The sequence below is a fragment of the Genypterus blacodes genome, unplaced genomic scaffold (assembly GCF_046128005.1).
Source record: "Genypterus blacodes isolate CSIRO-AG114 ecotype Tasmania unplaced genomic scaffold, CSIRO-AGI_Gbla_v1 ptg000232l_1, whole genome shotgun sequence".
NCBI lineage: Eukaryota > Metazoa > Chordata > Actinopteri > Ophidiiformes > Ophidiidae > Genypterus > Genypterus blacodes.
In genome coordinates, this window is record NW_027467030.1 from 659,705 (window position 1) to 681,459 (window position 21,755).

The 21,755-nt window shown below is 45.8% G+C and overlaps 3 protein-coding genes and 1 non-coding gene across 5 annotated transcripts; all 4 read left to right on the forward strand.

Moving 5' to 3' along the window:
- Positions 1–2,947: 2,947 nt before the first annotated feature.
- On the forward strand, positions 2,948–3,029 carry trnal-aag (transfer RNA leucine (anticodon AAG)). Its single transcript has one exon. It is a non-coding gene; the product is annotated as a tRNA-Leu (tRNA).
- A 382-nt stretch (positions 3,030–3,411) lies between these two features.
- naa40 (N-alpha-acetyltransferase 40, NatD catalytic subunit) lies at positions 3,412–11,470 on the forward strand. Of its 2 annotated transcripts, none has more exons than XM_076170819.1 (8): positions 3,412–3,773; positions 5,644–5,739; positions 6,676–6,728; positions 6,863–6,958; positions 7,302–7,460; positions 7,651–7,734; positions 7,916–7,993; positions 8,112–11,470. In XM_076170819.1, exons 1-8 carry the CDS (start codon positions 3,768–3,770, stop codon positions 8,257–8,259), a joined length of 720 nt encoding a protein of 239 aa, XP_076026934.1. In that variant the 5' UTR covers positions 3,412–3,767; the 3' UTR covers positions 8,260–11,470. The 2 variants fall into 2 exon arrangements, with proteins under 2 accessions (XP_076026934.1, XP_076026935.1); XM_076170820.1 differs by lacking the exon at positions 3,412–3,773 and adding an exon at positions 3,929–4,681.
- A 389-nt stretch (positions 11,471–11,859) lies between these two features.
- b3gat3 (beta-1,3-glucuronyltransferase 3 (glucuronosyltransferase I)) lies at positions 11,860–15,406 on the forward strand. Its single transcript, XM_076170825.1, has 8 exons — positions 11,860–12,032; positions 12,478–12,580; positions 12,783–12,963; positions 13,078–13,261; positions 13,372–13,533; positions 13,617–13,703; positions 13,823–14,026; positions 14,115–15,406. Exons 2-8 carry the CDS (start codon positions 12,487–12,489, stop codon positions 14,211–14,213), a joined length of 1,011 nt encoding a protein of 336 aa, XP_076026940.1. The 5' UTR covers positions 11,860–12,032; positions 12,478–12,486; the 3' UTR covers positions 14,214–15,406.
- A 1,506-nt stretch (positions 15,407–16,912) lies between these two features.
- Positions 16,913–21,534, forward strand: LOC143016458 (uncharacterized). Its single transcript, XM_076170822.1, has 3 exons — positions 16,913–17,099; positions 18,418–19,228; positions 20,132–21,534. The coding sequence occupies exons 2-3, from the start codon at positions 18,524–18,526 to the stop codon at positions 20,285–20,287; spliced, it is 861 nt and encodes a 286-aa protein (XP_076026937.1). The 5' UTR covers positions 16,913–17,099; positions 18,418–18,523; the 3' UTR covers positions 20,288–21,534.
- Positions 21,535–21,755: the final 221 nt, after the last annotated feature.

Consider the following 21,755-nt stretch of genomic DNA (forward strand, 5'->3'; position numbering starts at 1 on the left):
CCTCCTTCATGCCTGACTATCTTTGCTTACTTTACTCTCAGTGATTGTCCATCCATCTTTCTCTCAGTCCTCATTTTACTCCCTTTCCCCCACCTCCTCTCCTTCCTTCAGCTCACCCCTTTCTCCTTTCTCTCTCCTTCCCTGCATGTCTTTCTTCAACATGAGTCTGCTATTTCACTCTCTTTGACTCTCAGTCCTCCACACAAGGGTCTCCTCTGTATTCTCTGTTTGTCTGTTCCTTGGGAGGTACATGGTGTAGAATCAGACACAATAGAACAAATGCTTCTCATTGTGACCCCCTGGCCTCTAGTCGTGGTCTTTGCAGGATGATGTTGTATGTTCCGATCCTGTCCTGCACTTTATTCAAAATTCATTCTCATTTCAACACGTTATGTCAGATGGTGATAGGATTTCAGATGGTTCGTGACGATGTTTCTATTCTTAGGGTCACATTAATAGTAAGGCTATAATGTACATGTTGTCCTGAGGGTCGTGTTAAAGGAAAGGTCACAGAACAAGTCTATCCCCCTGGGAACAGGAATATTGAGTTCAAATGTCACATCTGGATTAAGGAGATCACAGATAAAGAGATAGCAGATGATGAGATTATGTACATACCAGTGGATGGCTTTGACCTGAGGGTGGTGCTAGAGGAAACCATAGGGAGTAGGAAATGAAAAGGGTGTGATGAATACATTTCACAGCAACCTGCCCAGTGAATTCGATATTTCCCATGTGGGAATTTGGATCTCACAGTGGCTATAAGAGAGGCACAAGTGGTAAACTAAAACATGAGGGTCCAACCTCAAGGGACCCTAAACATCCACAGTGAGCTTTATGAAACTCAGACCGTTTAGTTTTAGATATCCTAAAGGTCTAATGTGTTGGTCAAGGGAAGGATTGGACCTGAAGGTGCCAGTGTAGGGACATTTCAGAGAGAGAGTATGTAGAGGGAATGTCCATGTAATTCTGCTGTATGTCTTGCTTCTGTGTTGAGAGAGGCCTCAGCGTCCTCCATCGTTCCCCTCTGGTGCTTTCCCTACATCTGTCACTTTCCTCTGTCGCCCCCCCTCCGCCTCTCTCTCACACACCATTTTCCTTGCTCAATGTCCTCCTTCCTTGGCTTCTTCCTCTCTCCTCCTCCTCCTTCATCTCTGGCCTGTCTCTTCATTATCGTCCTCATCAGCCCGTCTCTCCACCCTCCTTTTCAGTCACCATCATTCACTCTTTCTCTCTTCTTGTTTCTCTCTCCTTACCCCCTCACTTCCTCTTTTTGATGTGTTAGTTCTCTCTCTGCCTCACCCCTCCTTCCCTGTTCTCTCTCTGTATCCCCCGCTCTCTCTCTCCCTGCTGTGCTGAAAGGCCTGCAGCAGATAGCAGACATGTCTGTCTATCTACCCATCTATCCGTCTGTCCGTCTGTCTGTCTGTCTGCCTGCCCGACTATCTATCTATCTATCTATCTATCTATCTATCTATCTATCTATCTATCTATCTATCTATCTATCTATCTATCTATCTATCTATCTATCTATCTATCTATCTATCTATCTATCTATCTATCTATCTATCTATCTATCTATCTATCTATCTATCTATCTATCAAATGTGTGTGTGGTGTGGGTGAAGGGGGGAGGGGGGCAGCTTGAATTTCATAATCAAGTCCTGTGGGTAAACACACACTGAGAATGTACAGAAAGTCAGCCATACATAAAGAAAGACGAAAATATCGACATGAAGGCAAAAAGCTGTCTCTCTGTGCTGTCATGATGAGGGCTCGGTGAAGTGTGTGTGAGTGAGTGAGTGTGTGTTTGCGCGTGTGTGGCGTAGGGGGGCTAAAATGTGTTTACATATTAACATTTTGTTTGTTGTCATATCTTTGTGGCTCATTGTCGAGTGTTGCGCCACCTACTGACACAAGAAATAAGTGTTTTTTTTCTTCAGACAGCCAGGAGACAGATTACCCAGAGACAAAAGACTGTGGGCGGGGCTTAGAGACAGGCCATCTGCCTGCTGGGGAGGGCCCTTCTTGTGTGTGCTTGTGTGTGTGTGTGTGTGTGTGTGTGTGTGTGTGTGTGTGTGTGTGTGGGTGAGAAGAATCCTCTTTGCAGGACCTTTAATGTGCATTGTGAAATGTGAGTGGTGTCGTCTTGTATCAGCCCACAGCCAGACTGAATAATCTCATGTTAATTTTAAAGATATGAATAATTACAAAAGAGTCTAAACAATTCTTTAGTGACCCTGCCGTGGCTCATTGTGTTCACTCGCTCTGATATTTCCATATTGTCAAGCTATCCTTGTGGTTCGTTTTCAGGAGGCCAAACCCGTATCATACATTATGTAGCTGTACATTATGTAGCTGTGTGTGTGTGTGTGTGTGTGTGTGTGTGTGTGTGTGGGTGTATGCTGCAGCACAGTGATACCTTGTTTCATGCAACCTCAGGCATTTTGTTTGCAAGAACTGTCAAAGTAGTAAAAGTTAGGAAACCCAACTTTCCCTTTCCTATCATCATTGATCCTGTTCTTGTACCATATGGGCTCCATTCGAGCTTTGAAAGAGATAAAGGAGCCTTATGAGGAGTGCGATTCCTCACTGTATATCTCCATCTAGTGGTGACTTTTCAGAACACACACACACTCTCTCTTTCGCTCCTTTATTTTTATTTATTTATTTTCATCCTATAAGTAAGGCAATCGTTATTCATATCAATTTAGGGCCTTTCTCATAATTAAATTACTGTAGCTGCATTGAATGTAGACCTAAATGTAGCGTTATAACCTCAAACCTTTTACCACATCACAATGGAAACTGCTGTGAAGGTCATCGGTTCTTCTCCATTAAGTCAAAGTGTGGCCTGTTTTCTCACAGCTCCTCCCAAACATGAACACCATAGTCGCATTCCAGAATTGCGGGTTTAAGTTGCTGTTGGTTACACGTCCTTATATATGGTAGCGTGGCCGAGCGGTCTAAGGCGCTGGATTAAGGCTCCAGTCTCTTCGGAGGCGTGGGTTCAAATCCCACCGCTGCCAGAATTGCTTTTTGTAATTGTTCACCAAGTGCTTTTAATTACACATTGACTGCTATTAAGTACTTGAATCGAACTCACCTAGTGTTTTCAGTTAATTTGCGACACAATGAAGTTGTAGTCAAAACCATGCGAGACAATCGACTTGTAATCAAAGCACTTTCCATTTTATTTTCATCCACCATGTGTTCAGCCTTGTTTAAAAAACAACAACTATTTAGCTAGCATTGACGATAAGCTTAAAAACGCATGCTACAGTGTGCTAAAACGTAATAGACGTAATAGCGTACGGACATTAGAAGTTTTTAAACCTTCTTCAAACATGTGAAGTAGGACTTTAAATGTAAAAGTGCATGTGGGAGTTGCGTACTCGGAAGTCGGAGCTCGGGAGGAGCACGTGAAGGCAGCATAGTTGGACGCGACGGAGAGGAGGGAGAGGAAAAGAAAAGGGCAAGGAAGGGACCTGTAATAAATACAACCGCTTCATCTTGGCGCCAATCCCGCGAAGTGAATGACAAACCGGCGAAATTTACATTGACATTTTAATCATATTGAGCCTTATCTGAGACAATTGACCACCTATCGATCGGTGCTAGCCCGCTAGCCTCGTTAGCACACCTCCTATCATTGTCATATTAATCTGGCCCCCTTTCTCTCTTTCTCTAATAACTCAGCAACAGTAACCATAGAGACAATATAGGGCTCTTTCTTTCCACGGTGATCGATACGACACAGCCGCAAAATGGGGGTGAGTTTTGCTGTGTTTTGTTTTATATGTGTCCATGCTGGGTTATTTAAGTAAAGGTGGGTGTTTGGGGGGGAACGTGGATGCGTGATGGTGAGAGAGGGGGAGAGAAAGAAAGAAAAACGGAGGGAGGGAGGGAAAGAAGGAGAGGGAGATAATGGAGGATGGATGTAGCTACAGGGGCTGCTCGGTGTTAGCCGCTTAGCTGGCTCTCAATAGTTTTCTAACGGTTTCCATCGCCCATACATCGCTCTTTATATCTTTTCCATCATTATTAGTCCATTGTTCTCGCCGCTGTGTTCGGTTGAATCCTCCTTTATGTGTTTTTGTGACGTTGTTAGCTTTACTAGCCAAGTTACCCACGTAGGACTCGGCTTATTAACAGCGGACGCTAGAACGCGAGCCCCCCGTGTAAAGTGCGGTGTGTCTCTTTCGCACCTGGTTGTAATAAATCTACATTAGTTGGCTATTGATGCTGTCGGTTTATTTACCTGTGGACAGTAACCAGGCCTACATTAAAGCTGAGGTAGTTTCTATTCCTGTGACTGAGTTCATCCTCCACTTTCACTCGAGTTAAACCGATCCACGTGTTCCCACAGACTGCGCTCAGTCTGCAGCCTCCCTGTGCTTGGTACTAAACTTAATGCGCTGTGCTAAAGTCGGCATTTGTCTGCATTCCGGCTTTAAATGTGACTTATTCTTCTGTAATGGCCCCTAATGACGACACTTAGCTGGTGGACCTGCCTCGCGCCGGACCGTCTGGCTTGCCGTAGAAGGGGGAAAAGCGCATGGTTGACTTAAAACTTTAACCATTCCATTTAGGTTTTTTTTGTTTATAGCTAAAGATAGCTTCAAATGGACGGTAGAGGGCGCTATCGTCGACATGCCAATCAACAGTGTATAAGACAAAGGTGACAACTTATCTAGATGATTACTTTTGGATTTATACTTAATTTCAGAAGTTTGTTGCTTTTAATACACACACACTCCAATCAGTTATATATTTTTTTACACTTTATCCAGAACTCACTTGTTGACAGAAGCACTTTATTTTTAATTCATGTACTCGACTAAAGATGTCGCAAGCATCCAACCTTAAAAGTGACAGCCTGTGGTACTGCTACAACCAAATGGAATGCAGCCATCATTGCTACTCGTGCACCAGTGCTTGACAAATTAAAATATTTGCTTTGATAAAAGTCTTTTCTGATGTTGATGCACAAACAGCCATGGCCCATATCTAGATTCTAATCATGCCACTGCAGACTCTTAGAGAATCTGATATGAGGAGATGCATTCACTGCCAAACGCTTCTGTGTCCTGAGATGTGAACGGAGTAATCGAAGTCGTCTCGACCGTTAAAGCAAAGCGACATCATTATTTATCACATCATTGAATCCCATGACTGCATAATGAGACGGAGCTCATCTGTAAATGTATTTTTCTGCCCTGTGTGACTCGGTGTTGATGTAGATTGTAACTGGTTGTAATTAAAGACGGGCTGAGTAATATTCTGCTCATGAAGACTTGGTTTAGTTCTGTGTTGTGTTCCGTGCATCCCAAAGAGCTACTGAGTAATTTGTTTGAATTATGGCTGCACCAGTGCTGCTGGGTCCTGAGCCAAGACCAGACTAATGCTCCGGTGCCAGAATCCCACACCAGACTTATTTTAGACCGGAGGAAAAAAGTGGAAATATGACTGCGTTTTATACACAAATACCATCAATCTCACTCCCTGAATGTTCTTCATCATCCTCTCTGATGTTATCTTGTTTTTGATTTGGGAATCTATGGCTGCAGAAGTAAGAGCAAATAGGGTTTCTGATCCCATTTCCATTCCATTCACCTCCTTTCTTCTCTTTCCTGTGTCCAGAGAAAGTCCAACAGGGCGAAGGAGAAGAAAGCCCGGCGTCAAGAGGAGAGGGCAGCTATGGACGCCGTCTGTGCCAAGGTGGAGGCGGCCAATAAGGTGATTAGGGTTTTGGTCGCTAGGGCTGGAACAGCTGTTATCAACCCGGGGCTCAGTTTAAACTATTTTAATGGTCGGAGGGCAAATTTTATTCCCCAAGCGCCTGATAGCGGCCCTTTGATCAGGAGCAGCACCCAGATCCCAGCCTCAGGTTTGGCTTTGCATGACTGGAACATATTGCAGACGCTGAGGTTGTAGAATTTCTGTTTCTTAATAGCATTGGATTGATGTTGGAAATGATTGAAGTGGTGGTGCTGTTAAGAGCCTCAGCCACACACACACACACACACACACACACACACACACACACACACACACACACAGAGAGAGAGGTTAGAGTGGATTCAGATTACACATATCAAGGCCATTCATGCCTCTATAGTGAGGTAGAGTTTTTAATCCTCACAGTCACAACACACTGCTCCGTCTAAAGACACCAGTAGGCTGCGATCACACCCGTCATTCATTAGCGACAGGAAAAGGCAAAGGCCATATGGTGATCGATGCATAATTAAACAGAGGTTCGTCACAATTAAATCCTAGCCTGGCTTTGAGCGAAGCTGTTCTCGCGTCCTGTGAACTCTTCCTCAGCTTCTGTGTCACGTTGTCCTAGTCTGGGTCACTTTGTGTTGCGTGATGTCCTCTCCCCCGGCCCCTTCCTCTTTTCCTCTGTTGGACAGGAACACAAGATCTCTCCTAAAGCAACACGTGACTTAGTATTTTAGTTTGTGCTGTCATAGGTCACTGAGCCTCAGACAAACAGTGACCTCACTCTTCTATTCTCAGTCATTAAACCTGATCGCTGTGTGTCTGATCCCATAGACGGTTTGGGTTGAATTGCGTTCAGATGTCCTAAAGTCACGGCCTCCAAAACCCCTGCAAGTATTTGTCTTGTGTGAAAGTCTCCTTAGCTAACCCTGCTGCTTCCTCTCACAGCTCGACGACCCCCTGTCTCCGTTCCCGGCCTTCAAAAAGTACGACAGAAACGGGTACGTACTTTCACTCAAGCCCAGGTTTACAGAGGTAGGAGCATGGAACACATCATTGTTAAAGGAGAATCGTCCTTAGTGGTGTTTCTCCCTCTCACTCTGTTACCTTGTCCCCCCCCCCTCCCTCTGTCCAGGCTCAACCTGCAGATAGAATGTAAACGAGCCACCAACCTCAACCCCCTGTCAGTGGAGTGGGCCTTCGAACTCACCAGATCCAACATGCAGACACTGTAAGGACAACAGCAGCTCTAATCTCTAACACACAGATGAATCCTCTGCCACACACTCTCATGGGCAGTGATGTGAATGTGATGAAATGAAATGAAACCCTATAGATGAGTATGAATCAGACTGAGGACTATCCAGGTTCAAGCTAATGCAGACAGAAATTGAGTGCAACTGTGACGTTTAGCAAATGGATTCACCGGGTTTTAAAATGGAGTTTCCATTTAATAAACCCGCTGTTTTCCCACTGTGGACGCCCACCCCCCCCCGGCGGGAACGTGCATGAATGACACAAAGCATTTCAGGTGACTGTTGAGACGACCCACTGTGGATCTGCCTGTGCTGTAGGTATGAGCAGAGCGAGTGGGGATGGAAGGAGAGGGAAAAGAGGGAGGAGATGAATGATGAGAGAGCGTGGTACCTGCTGGCCCGCGATGCCGACTCCGCCCCCGTGGCCTTTTCTCACTTCCGGTTTGATGTGGAATGTGGGGAGGAGGTGCTTTATTGGTAAGGGCCCCAACCCGCTGTGGACGCTTCTGTCCCAGTGGTAGATTTTTTTTTTCCTTTTTTGAGTTAAAGCCGTGTTTCACCTCAACATCAAACAGCCAATCAATCGACCACTGTAAGAGGAAGTTGTCATGGTCATCGGAGCGTCTCACCCAGTTATTATTCTGTCTAAATTGTTTCCATTCTGCAGTTACGAGGTGCAGTTAGAGAGCAGAGTGCGGAGGAAAGGACTCGGCAAGTTCCTCATCCAGATACTACAGCTTATCGCTAACGGGTAACAACTACACACCTGCTTCTCTAACTCTGAACTCTACAGAGTTTTATTGTGAAGTCGTCATCCCTTTCATTGGAAAAAGACTTGATGGACTAATCAACCATGTAACTAATCAGTTCCATCCCTAAGTATCTATAATGCATGGCCTGACTTTGCTTCTTCCTGCTCTTTCCTTCCTCAGCACACAGATGAAGAAGGTGATGTTGACAGTTTTCAAACACAACCATGGAGCTTACCAGTTCTTCAGAGAAGCTTTACAGTGAGTATCCTGGCTCTGTCTCTGTCAGGACATGGAGCTCCTCTCCCTGAATGAGCAGGTGTACAGGAGGAAGCAGACACATTACAAAGACCTCTAACCGCTCTCTTTCCGCCTCCAGATTTGAAATTGACGAGACTTCGCCGAGTATGTCCGGCTGCTGCGGCGACGACTGCTCGTACGAGATACTCAGCCGGCGGACCAAACACGGCGAGGCCTCGGCGGGACACACCCATGGCGGCGGGCACTGCGGCGGCTGCTGCCACTGATCAGGAGCTGCAGCGGCGGCCTCCTCAGCCTGACGTGGTTACAAAACCAGCAACTTTGATGGCTGTGTGTGAAAGCTCACGCTGCATGGTCGCGGTGGAGCATTTTGAGTTGGAGCGGCCGCAGAGTGCCGCTGAGTATGAACCCGTGGTGGAATGCAACAAAAGCTGATGTTGCAGTAAGAACTGAGACTTGTGCGTTTATTGTTTTCTTTGTGTATTCCTGCTACATGCAGTGTGAGCTTTCACACACAGCCCCCCTGCCCCCCCCCCCCCCCCCCCCCCCCCCCCCACCCCACGTTTTCTTACTTCTGGTTCGATGTCCCAAGCCATCGTTTCCCCATTCTCTTACTCCAGTTGATGAATATTGGTAGATCCCAGTCCAGGAAACTAAACTAACCCACGCTGTCGTTCTCTGGCTGCGTCGGCCCTCAGCTTCTTTTGTGTTACACTGTATCGGATCATTCTGTAGAGCTTCTTCACCTCTGGGCCCGGGCTGTTTTACACAGACGTACCATCTCACACATGCTAGGGAAGATTCTCAAGGCATGGTGTTGCTTTTGAATATGTCCCCCAAATTCCTTATCTGTGAATGAAACCACAGCAAAGCATCATGGGTAGTAAACCGATCAACCAGTCAGATGGATTTGGGGTTGTCATGTCTAGTGGTCCTTTGTTTAAGAAGCCCTGCTGTATTGCATCAAACTGTATTTCATTTCTGTTACATTGCGATTTACACACACACACACACACACACACACACACACGGCTTGTATGTTGTTTTAGTTTCCTAAAGCACTGCGGCGCTCAACAGCTGCACTGTTTTAAAGCTTAATGACTCAGACGACTGTTACATGGTGACAGTACACGGTTAGCACCTCTCGTCTTCTCTGTCCAGGTGATGAATACCGTCCTCACCACCCTCCCCTCCCCTTATCTTTAAGTTAATGAGAAAAGATGAGGCAGGCGGCCCCAAACTCCTCCCCAGCCTGTGCCTCCTCCTCCTCCTCCCCCCTGGTGTGATGTTTCTTTGGCTCGTCGTCTTGCTTCATTTCCCCAATTCAAGGTACAACTTTGGTTCCTGTTTCCCTGAAGCCGTTGGCCACGTTTTGATAACTGTGAAAGTGCGTCCTCCCTCGTGTACGCTCCTCCTTTCCTTCATCTTCATCTCCTCCTCCTCTTCCTCTTCCTCCTCCTCCTCCTCCTCCTCCTCCAGCCTGGCAGGTAGGCGGATTAGTTCACCTCGTCCTCCGTCTCCCTCCCCTGTTCTTTCTGCCTGGGTGCGTCTCTCCTCCTCCTCCTCCACAGATGCTGTCGTCAGCAGCACTTTCAGTCATCTTTGTAAATTTGCATTCATCTCCACGTTTCCCTGAGGTACTTTCGGTAAACACGATGACGTCGTCGATGCCGCTTTTGGCCGTATTTCAAACCCTAGTGAATCCATCCCTCTAATCTTTTCTTCCACATTTTGTTATCATGAGCGAATCATATTGATTTAACAGGGAGAAAGAATCGGTAGAAAGTCTCCACTTCATTACATAGCTGTCATTAACCCAGAAATCTGAGGATGGAAGGTTGAGGACAGACATTCAGATGGACCGGCGTTACTACAGGGTGCGGAAAGTGTTTGTATGGAAATGGAACGCCTCAGTCGTCACACGGTCTCCCGGTCCAAAGTCAATAGTTTTGCATGACAAAATTTTAACACTTTGTTTAAAAACTAATCATGGAAATCAGGATTACGCAACAGCTACGCTTCTTAACTTTGATGCTCTATTTATACAAATGGCGGAAATCCTTGTGTGGATCTGGCGAGCTCATCTCTCCCGTGATCCTCAGTGCGTGGTTGAACACATGCCGAAGGGAGCGCTTCATGACACGTGAAGGCAAACCCTCTGGATCGCCTCTATGGTGGTCTTTGAGCTCTCTACCCTTTGTGCTTATGTCACCTGACTGACCTCTTATAAAGCATCTTAATGTTTGGGGGGTTTTCCAGATTTCCACCAAGGATTTCCGATGCCATTAGTCGTCCATCTAGAAAGGATGCTGTGTCCATTTGGGTCTTTGTCGATTCCATATCTGTTTACAAAACATTCAGGGTATTTTAGACGGTCTGTAGCGCTACCAGTCGGGTTTGACACCTCGTCTGGAAACCCCCACGAAACCCACAGGAGCTTCAATTGGAACATTCTGAATGAGCTGAAGTCTCACAAAGGAACAAAAGTGACGAGGTGGGCCACAAATCTGGGCAATCAAAAGTTCAAATCATGCAGTGGAAGTTTTGTGGACGTTTCCAGACCGGGTAAGAACGACTTACATCACATTGTTTCATGATTTAAAAAAGAAAACATTTACCTTTAGCGTTAGACAACCTTCTTATAAATACAGGCACTCATTTTTACCTAGGATACAAAAAAAAAGGATCTTGTACATAGTGGTAGTATATTAACCAACGGACAGTCTCTCTCTCAGGTTAATCCAACGTAAACAAACCTCATCTGTTTCACTGAACAGCCGTGTTGTCAGTTCGGTGCGGGCTGGGTCGGATCGCCCACTCGGCACAGAATCTAGAGTCCAAGTCCCAACGGTTCACTTCGGTCACTAGGTTAGAGTGCAGAAGGAGTTTGACTGTGGTCGGCTCAGACATCTATAGTTTGAGCAACAAATAGGAAAGAGCAAGTGTTGGTTTTCAGGAGGCATTCAGATGTTTTGCGATGCCTGAAAGTAGATATTTGGAGGTTTTATGTTACGGCAAGGTGAATGTGCACGAGGATGAAATATCACTTTACATTTCATTGACTGGCTCTAGATCTGTGCCGAGCGGAGGCCTTCCACCCAAACAGGCCGGCTGCGTTAGAGTAAGGCTCACACACACCTTTGTGCAAACCCACTTTAGAAGATGAGCCGACATTTTATTTTAGATCAGTAAGTGCTTTTATTTTAGAACATTGGTTTAAGAAACAGATCACAGCTCCGTCTCTTGGTCTTCTCCTCTCTGTATATAGAAGCTGTTGTGAATCCGACATCATGTTCATTTCCTGGCCTTTTACAGGTGAAAACACTTTTTTAAACATGATGCTATTAAGAACCCCTCCATGTTTGAGAGAGAGTGTTACAGTCCTGTGCATAAACGACAATGAAAGGGAAAATAAGTCATTCTGCCTTGTCAGTGTTTTATTTGTATGTTACAAATAAAGGAAAGTTGTTGGACTTTTCATAAGATTTACTTTCTTCATAACGTGTAGAATGAACATGTTTTACTTTTAAGACACACTAAACACATGTTTAATGTTTAATATTTACTTAATAGATAAAGTGCTTATTAATGAACATTTGAAAATAATGTAAACATGCCAGACGAAGCCAAAAGAGAAATCTGTCTGTTGTCCTTTGGCAGTATGGCCTCAAGAAAAACGTTAAGGATACAAACTAAAACAAGAAGGCTCCAATCATACATTCATACAACTATACACAATACTTACGAAGGCTACACGCACACATACTGCAGAATATAAAACACTTTATCCGGAGTTATGATTAACGGAACTGATTATCCGGAACCTTAAGCACGCGTCCTTGTCAGCGGGCTCCTTAGGTGGGGGCTGCACCGACCGGAAGTTGTTGGTAACTTGCAACCAAAATGTCCTAGCTAAGCTGAATGAAAGGCTCCTGTGATGCTCTGAGGTGCCTTTGCAGACTTCTGTCCAACATGTCATGAACATACAAGCTCCGAGCTCAACCTACTCGCTTCTGTCAGCCGGCATCTCCCGCCTCCGGTAAGTCCGTAACGCTTTTTGATCAAGCTGTTTAGTATTTTAAACCCAAATGAGGCTAATTCATCTGAGCTACGGTCAATCGCTGCTCACCCCGGAGCCTTGTTGGTGATGTCGACGTTGGAAATGCGCAGAAAACACGCACACACGCAGTTGCACTCGGATGGAAGCGTAATGTTGAACGCTATTGTGGGGTAAATAATTAAAGCCAGCCGACAGAAAAGCAGAAATGTCGCTCCTTTAAACATTTCTGAACCTGCATCGATCCTACAAATCACTGAGTTACACACTGATTCAAGCTTCCACAAGAGGGTTTGGACCAGAACAAAACAAAACCCAACACACTCTTCAAACTGGTCTCACTTTAAATGTAATAATTAGTTTGAATCCTGTCTGGTTTTCATTCTTTAGAGCAGAATGTTTTTATGGCTTTCTGGCATGTTGTTAGGGCTCCGTCATGGCAACGAGGATGAAGCTGAAGCTGAAGACTGTGTTTGTGCTGTACTTCATGGTCTCCCTCATGGGCCTCATCTATGCATTGATGCAGCTCGGTAAGTGTGTGTGTGTGTGTGTGTGTGTGTGTGTACGTGTACATGTTCAGAATCTCCTAGTTTGTTCTGTAGAGTCACAGTGTAACACACACTCTCAAACATGCCTGAGCTGTTTCTCAGCTGACTAACTTGAACTTCTCTCCTCCAACAAAGCTCATTCTTCATGTCGATGCTTTTGTCCATTGTGTCCCCTGGCATGCAGGTCAGCGCTGTGACTGCACAGAGCACGACCTGCCCAAAGACCGTACCATATCCCGCCTGCGGGGAGAGCTGCACCGCCTTCAGGAGCAGATCAGGAAGTCTGAGGCCACCAAACAACCCCAGAAGCAGCCGGCCAAGACGTCCCTGCCCACCATCTTTATCATCACCCCCACATATGCCAGGTAGACGGACTTCCTCTCTCATCACACACACACACACACACACACACACACACACACACACACACACACACACACACACACACGACTGACTCTGTCCCTCCCCTTCCCGTCCAGGCTGGTGCAGAAGGCTGAGCTGACTCGTATGTCGCAGACCTTCCTTCACGTTCCTCAGCTGCACTGGATCCTGGTGGAGGACTCGCCCCACAAGACCCCCCTAGTGACCGACTTCCTGGCCAAGAGTGGCCTGACCTACACACACCTACACATGCCCACGCCCAAGGACCGGAAACTGCAGGAGGTGCGGGAGATGAGTTTGAATCTAATGCGGCTGCTTGAGATGTGAGCTTTGCACCGTGTCCTAACGTTTCTCTGAATGCTCCCTCCCCTCCCCCCACTCTCCCACCCTAGGGTGACCCCAGCTGGCTGAAGCCTCGCGGGGTGGAGCAGAGGAACGAGGGCCTACGGTGGCTCAGAGAGGACAGACGAGCGCAGCAGGGAGCGGACAGCCAGCAGGGAGTGGTGTACTTTGCTGACGACGACAACACGTACAGCCTGCAGCTCTTTGAGGAGGTGGGTGTGGCTACGCCGGCCTGCGTGCGTGCTGATTGGTCAGAACAAGAATAAGAGCGGCAAATGTCCTGTTTGTGTCTCAGATGAGGGACACCCAGAGAGTGTCGGTGTGGCCGGTGGGCCTGGTCGGAGGGATGAAGTACGAGAGGCCTGTGGTTGAAGGAGGAAAGGTCGGTGCCCTCTGTGTTCTGCTTTAACTGAAGCACTGAAGAAGAAACTCAGTGATGTCATGACAGCTGAGGAGAAGCATTTTGAAGTGTCGCTTATAAAGATCACCTGTTTTTCTAAGGTGGTGCGCTTCCACACCGGCTGGCGTCCCAACCGGCCCTTCCCAATGGACATGGCCGGCTTTGCTGTGTCCCTCAAACTGGTCCTGGCCAATCCGGAGGCTTGTTTCAACGGAGAGGCGCCAATGGGCTTCCTGGAGAGCAGCTTCCTGCAGGGCCTGATCACCATGGAGGCCCTGGAACCCAAGGCAGACAACTGTTCAAAGGTATGTAGATGTCTGTCTGTCTGTCTGTCTGTCTGTCTGTCTGTCTGTCTGTCTGATCCTCGTTGGCCCCTCCTCTTTCTGTGTGCAGGTGCTGGTTTGGCACACGCGGACAGAGAAGCCGAAGATGAAGCGAGAGGAGGCTCTGCAGGCTCAGGGGCTGGGTTCAGACCCTGCTGTGGAGGTCTGAGGAACACACATGCGCGCACACACACACACACACACACACACACACACACACACACACACACACACACACACACACACACACAGTGTTTGATGCTGCCCAATGTATCTTTATGTTGTAAATAATGTGAAACAGAAAAATATCTGTTATAAGTGACTGATTTGAATTTACGGTTCTGTAGTAGTAAAAGTGTGTGTGTGTGTGTGTGTGTGCGTGCATGTGCTGAGAGCGTGTCACATCTGTTCTGACTGTATGTCCGTGTCATTATCAGGTGTTTCTCTTTGTTTTGGTGACTTTAGAGACATTTATATTGTCCTTGTCCAGCAGTAAGGTGGATGAAGTCTCCATGGTTACGTGTCTACAATACCTCTTTTATGCTATTTATGCTTCTCTTTAGGGTCACATGGTCACAATGCACCCCCGTCAGACTAGCCTGGGTGTCCTCCAGGTGAACAGTCTCACTCTGAGGACACTTTAGAGAGTTTGGAATCATGTAACTACAGATCAGAATCACATTTCATAAGGCCTCAGTGATGAACGACCGAGGGTTTGACTCCTTTGACTTGTTTTCAGAAGAATGTTATTCTGACTGTGTCCACCAGGGGGCCAGACTCTGTGTGCCTGTCCCTTCACACACACACACACACATAGCCATGTCAATGCTCCGAAATGATTCCACTTGTCAATGAACCAAATTGTCGCCATGGTCACAGTAAGCCCTCCTGTAACTAAGGGGATCAAACTGTGGCACAGAGTCGCTGCCAGTGTTCCTTTTTAGGCTATGTAGTCTATATATCACACACACACACACATGTTCCTCCATGTTAAACTACATCATGAGCAGTCACAAGAAATCATGACATCATAAATGAATAGTTGTTGCCTTGTGTGTGTGTGCGTTGCTCTAAGCCGGCTGCAGAGACGTAAAGGTTCCATGAGCACCGTGTAGTTCCTGCTCAGATGACTTTAATCAGCATTAGATGTGTGTGTAAGGATTCAAACTAAAGTCAAAGCAACGCTCCTGGTTTGTTCTGTATGATATTGTATAAATATCTTCTTCCTGCTTGAGTGTAACACGTGCCTGTCAGTCGGTCGGTCAGTCGGTCCTCCCCTGGTCTATGATGTATTTATTACTATGATATTGTTCTTAATGTTGTACAGTTGTGTCAAGTGGAAAATAAACCTGAATCATGTGACCTCCTTCTGTGCTGAGTCTTCAGATCACCTCATGTTACAGGCTTCAGTATGGACTGACTGATCTGCTCCCCCTGCTACACACCTGTTCTCTGTGTGAGGTCATGAGCTGATGTGTTTCCTCCCTCAGGCACAGATCGGTGATGTCACTCTGTCACGCTCAGCTCAGTCTGGGCTTCTTCCTTCTGTGCCTCTCATCTTTATTCTTCCCACTCTAGCCTCCACATCACCAAGAGTGTGTCCGCTTCATCGGGTTTACAGTGTGTGTGTGTGTGTGTGTGTGTGTGTGTGTGTGTGTGTGTGTGTGTGTGTGTGTTTGTGTGTGTGTGTGTGTGTGTGTGATTGATGGCAGACACACCAGACTACATGGAGGTTTAGGGAGGCGAGAGTGTTCCTCACCATGACACACACACACACACACACACACACACACACACACACACACACACACACACACACACACACACACACACACACGTGCACAGGCTGGAGATGAAGGTGAAGGTGAGTCAGAGGAGCAGCAGGTTTGATGATTCACTCAGATGGGCTCACACACACTCCAGCAGAGGGGTCCAGACTGTCTGGGTCCAGACTATCTGTCCCCCCCCCTCCCCTCTCCTCCCCGGTGACACCTGTAAGTGGTCTCATTTGTGTGTCTGTGAGCGTTAAACACTCGTCTGCAGTGTCACTCTTCCTCTCTCATGTACTCTTCATTATCCTCCATCGAACGTATGCCAGTGTGCTGTGGCATGCATACAAAAGCACATTATGGCGTGTGTGTACATGTACAAGAAGGTGTTTGATTATACATCCTCAAGTTGACATGGCAATAATTACGACACACACACACACGTACACACGCGTACACACAGTGAAACAGCTCCCACTCCCTGTCCCACCCAGACACTGTTTACTCTCTAAACATGAAGATAACATTCATATACGTCCACCCTATACTATTTAAAGCCATTTCAGTCAAACACACTCTTTTTACCCTTAAATGTCCTTCATTTTCAGGGAACAGTAAAGGATTCTGTCATTTGTAGAGCTGGAGGTTTATAAAGAGAGATATTAATGTAGCACCTAACGACACAAAAGAGCAATCCTGGAGCACTGACATCTTTTATCGGTTTATTTTATTGTTGTTCGTTGATAGATTTGGGCAAAATGAAACGAGTTGAGTCAGGAGCTTATCTAAGACTGAATGCTCCCTGAAGGACAAGGCTGTCATATCAGAATGGGATGTTTGCTTCTGTGATGGCTTGTTCTTAGTTGCTGTGTGTGTGTGTGTGTGTGTGTGTGTGTGTGTGTGTGTTTGTGTGAGTCCTTCCCTCTTGTTTACTTTACAGATTTTCAATCAGAACTCAGACTTTATCTCGAAGTGAGTGTGTGTTTAAGGATGTTAACAGATTCGGTGTGTATCTATGTAACTGGGAGGGAGGGAGGGGGGGAGAGAGGGTGTGTGTGTGAGAGAGAGAGAGAGCGAGAGTGCTTCCCTCCGTCCTTCCTTGCATCTGTGTGCGCTCCGATGACGACAGCGGTACAGGTTATAACAGGGTCCCTGTGTGTGTGACAGCAGTGTGTGTAAAGGGTGTATCCTCAGCAGCAGAGTTCTCAGTTACCTACACAGACTCAAACCCTCACACACACATAGTGCTCACACACAGAAGACAGTCGACACCAACAAGAGAACAGGTAAGACTGAGACTCTTTTCCTTTTAATAGTTGTGTATTTTGACATACACACATAACTCTTATGTGTTACTTCTTTCCAGTGTCGTTGTTACCCTGTTAGTCTTTAGTCACCATGTAGTTCTGGTCCTGTTGCCTTTTTGTTCAGTAATCTGAGTGAGCAGCAGAGGAGAGCAGAGTGACAGATCCACATTCTGTCCACCTGTCACTCATCTGCTCCACTGCTCCCCAGGTATTTCTACATAAAGGATAGAGCCTCTTAATCCCAGCGTACAAGTGGGATTTGTTTCCCCTTAGTAACACCAGACACACATTTAACCACACACACACACACACGCCCTACAACAGCATTATGACAATGTTATGAACAAATAATATGTCACATGGCGACTCTAAATTAAAGCAAGGTCAGGAGACAAATTCTTTTTTTTTTTACCTTCCAGGATTCAAATGATAGCAAATCTGTCCGGATCGATGAGAGGATTATATTTCCATCTGATGTAAGAGTATTTTGGTACACAGGGACGATCGAGCTAAATAGATCAGTTCATCTAACGATACACAAGTTCTTATGTAGAAACAGGAACTTAAGGGGAAATTTGAGGAGAAAATCCAGATTGCAGGCTTATTTCATGACAAAGTGTTGTTGTTTAGAGCCTGAAAGAGTTGAACAAATGCTTCTCAAACTCTTTCACTTGGCTTGAAGTTGGCTGAGACTCATTTCTGCTGCATTGATACGAGAAAAAACTTTAACTTACTGACGCTGACATAGAACATCAACACAAACTTGATTGATTTTGGCTACTGGATCATTGTCCAACAAGCTACCTCAGTGTCAAAGTCTAGCTGTGTGTGTGTGTGTGTGTGTGTGTCTATCTGTCTGTCTGTCTTCATATGTAAGAACAGTCTGTCTTCAGCCTTGACATCTGGTTATCATCACAGCCCTGATATCACTGTGACTCTGACTCTCAGGTTCACTGACACACACACACACACACACACCGCAAAACTAATACTGCTGGCTTGATGATAAGATGATGAGTGAACAGTCAGCTGCTTTGCTTCATACACACTTTGTGATGCACATGTAGAAGTAAACATGCAGTGCACATTGTACTTTCACTCCACTGCAACAGATCGGTAGAGAGAAAACTTTCAGGCTCATATCTTCCATCTGCCTTCTTCTCTGTTCACTTATCTTGATCTCTTTCCTCTGCACTTTGACACATATTCATTTCTCTGGCAGCTGTGTAGTCAGAGAGAGAGAGGGCAGGATTATGTAATGGAATTAAACTAAGCTCTCTTGTCTCTTTCCTTGCAGAGGTGACAAAAAAAGGAGCTTTGCTGAAGTGCAAGAAGTGTGTGAGACAGAAAGAGCAAAGCACATCGATAGCACAAAGACGTGAAAGAAGATCATTTAAAGAAAGATGACTATTGGCAAGAATTCCAGGAAGAGCTCTGTGAGGAGTTCCATCCGGGCGCCAAAATTCCTGGACAAAGCCAGCGGCTTCTACGGTCGCCTGGATGAGCCTGAGAATGGTGGAGAGACAGAGGAGGTGAGGGGAAAAGATGAAGAGGAGCGCTGGAATGGAACAGTTGAAGGCAACAGAGAGAGGGAAGTCGTGAGTAGTTCCACCCCAAGTGTGGTCCTGACCTCTGAGGCAGAGGAGATGGAAGAGGTCGGAGTGTTCGACTTCAATGAAGGCATGATGGAAGATGATGGAGAGACTCTTCTGCAGAGGAAACCCAACCGGCGCAGCAGCAAGTGGAGAAGAAGCTCGAAGAGGAAGCAGAAGGGGACAAAAAGGGAGGAGGATGCAGCCCAAGACGAGGGGCCAAAGCTGGGCACAGAGGGCGCAGTCCATACCTCCATCCTGGAAGACACCAGGGTGATGATGGAGGTGGAGGTGGAGCAAATGAAGAAGCTGGAGGAAGAAAAAGGGAAAGAAGGAAGCGGGACGAAGCCGGCACTCGTTCACTTTCCAATCAGGGACGAGGCAGACGACCAGGTCCTGATCAGGGACAAGAAGAGAGGGAGAGAGGAGGAAAAAGAGGAGGAGAAAAAGATGAGGAAGGTGCAGGAGGAAGAGATGAAGGTGATGAAGAGGAGCACGTTGAAGACTTATCGTAAGGTGAGAGAGAAGGCGCTGTTTGGAAAATATTACAGGAAGGATCAACTACTGCTTTAAAGAACATCTGCATCACACAGACACAGACACACACACAGACACACACACACACACACACACACACCATATTCAAATGAACTCAACCTGGTTAAACTTTAAACGACTCAAGGTTGCATAACTGAGTGGAGCAGAGGGTTAAAGTTCCACACTCTCTTCATAGCACAGACTGAGCTATAAATCGCCATGGAAACGTTCGCTTCACCTTTATAACAGTCCACCATCAGGGTCAAAGTGCAGCAGCCAGCCATGCATGTCACATCAAGTCATCATCTCCATTACGTCACCTTTAATGACATGTAAAGTAAAGTAAAGTAAAGTAAAGTAAAGTAAAGTAAAGTAAAGTAAAGTAAAGTAAAGTACTCTTTGTACCTGCACATGTTTCCAAACACACACACATGCACAGAGACAGGTGACATTCCTGTGTCTCCCATATCGTGTCCTTTGATCAGTGGAACAGAGCGCAGCAGTGTTGACTTCGCCTACTAAACCCACACCATAAGCATTCCACAGCCGTGAACCAATCAGCTCCGCCCGCTGCCTAACGACGCCACCTGCTCCGAGTCTGACCTTCTATAGGGAATAAGAAGAGACATCTGAGGAACTGGAGGAACTGGAGAAACGTTGACATGTTGGTTATAAATACAGATATTAGGGACATTGATTGGTATAAATTCTCTTGTTACTATAGCAACAGCCCCCGTGATTGAGACAGGTCCATACTCAGATGCAAACCTATGTCCATATTCCCCTTCCTGACTGATGTGTGAGTGTAACATCATGCAGGTTGTTGCATTTCTGATCCTTCATGCATATTTCTGACCTTCTGATCTTCTTGTGTCCCATCAGGCCTTTGACCGAGCGTTCCGTCGTGGCTGGGAGACCTTCATCACCAACCTCTACAGCGTCACGCTCACGCCCGTCACCTCATCCACACCCTCGTCATCCTCACCTGCTTCAAAGACGAAGTATGAGCAAAATTCTGTTTTAGCAGAGTTTCAGTAGATCCAGACGCACAATGACCTTTAAACCTTTTATCGTATGCAGCATCTCCTAATCATTTTTTGATTTGTGTTCGGGGGCCAATGCGAGCTTCTTCCACGTAGTCAGGCGGTTCAAAGTCTGCATGAAGTTCATACCTGCAGAAATATGAATTATTTATGATAGATGTGAGTGTTAATGACTTGAGATAACGTTTACTGCCTTGTCACATCATTCTGCCAAGTTCCACCACACGTTCTGGGTTGGTTTGCACAGAAAAGATGTATTTAATTATATATTTTTTGGAGCCCAGGCCCGACTGAACCCAGCTCCTCTGCTTCCATGATGATTGTATATATATATCTGATTTTATATCTCAGTCACTTGTGTGCTTTGTGCATTTGGTCCACTATGAAGAGTGAGCAGCTGCCTTTGGTTCGGCACTATGAAGCCACTAAAATGTTGATGTGTAACCAAAAGGAATGAAAGCTATCCAGCTGAACAGCAATGACTGATGAGTGGACTGATGTAGTTGTGGTATTCACTTGTTCTATCAGTTAATAAGTGACATTTATTACGTTCTGGCAGCTAATCAGTAATCAGTGGTGGTTAATAAGAAGGGTCAGAGGTGATATACACACAAATGCATCTGGACACACATACACTCACACTTGTGCCAGTTGATTCAGATCCATAAATACCATCCCCACAATCATACCAGACAGTGAAGCTTATCAGTGGGTGACCGCCTCGTGAAGTAAAGTTAATGTTTCTCTTTCTCTTTGTGGGTTCTAATGAAGGTGAGCTTACCTGACGGGACAGGACAGGAGTGTGTGTGTGTGTGTGAGAGAGAGAGAGAGAGAGAGAGAGAGAGAGAGAGACTGGTTTGTCTTTTGATTGTTACCATTGCAGGTGCAGAGTAGCAGTTGTAGTCATCGGCCTATTAAGGTCAAATTAGTACTGAGTACATCAGCAACTTGGGACATGAAGACATGTGGTCCAAAACTAAATGTTTAAAAATCAAATCATTTCCTTTTAATGCATTTTTCTTCCAGTCTGCTGGTTTTACACATTGTACTTGTGGAGCTCTTTCACACACTTAACAGCACTCTAAGACAGATAATCCAGTCATTCTCATTAAGTAAGTGTTTAAAAGAATGTTCACAGTCATATTATACTGGTTGAAATTGTACTGGTTTGTACTGGTTTGTATTTTAATTACAAAGCTTCTACTGTTTTGAATATGAATAAGAAACACTTTTATGATTGAATAAAAACGTAATTTATTCTAACGACTGAGATGTGTGTTAATATTAAGGGGGGTTTCACTGGTTATTGTTCACAACAGAGAATAAGAGTCACTCAAATCAATAATAGAGAAGTCTGGAGAAATAGCTTCTTCTCAATGACTTTTCTCTTATCATCATTATTAGCAGCACTAGTAGTTGTACTATGATTATTTCTAGTAGTTCTTTACAATGTGTCAAGCGCG

Bases quoted from the DNA above. Each gene is read 5' to 3' on its own strand.
- b3gat3 (XM_076170825.1), top strand. From the start codon at position 12,487: ATGGCAACGAGGATGAAGCTGAAGCTGAAGACTGTGTTTGTGCTGTAC. The intron at 12,581-12,782 runs GTAAGTGTGTGT...CCTGGCATGCAG, and splicing joins CTATGCATTGATGCAGCTCG to GTCAGCGCTGTGACTGCACA. The intron at 13,704-13,822 runs GTCGGTGCCCTC...TGTTTTTCTAAG, and splicing joins CTGTGGTTGAAGGAGGAAAG to GTGGTGCGCTTCCACACCGG.
- naa40 (XM_076170819.1), top strand. The intron at 6,729-6,862 runs GTACGTACTTTC...CCCTCTGTCCAG, and splicing joins AAAAAGTACGACAGAAACGG to GCTCAACCTGCAGATAGAAT. The intron at 7,735-7,915 runs GTAACAACTACA...TTCCTTCCTCAG, and splicing joins CTACAGCTTATCGCTAACGG to CACACAGATGAAGAAGGTGA.
- LOC143016458 (XM_076170822.1), top strand. From the start codon at position 18,524: ATGACTATTGGCAAGAATTCCAGGAAGAGCTCTGTGAGGAGTTCCATC. The intron at 19,229-20,131 runs GTGAGAGAGAAG...GTGTCCCATCAG, and splicing joins CGTTGAAGACTTATCGTAAG to GCCTTTGACCGAGCGTTCCG.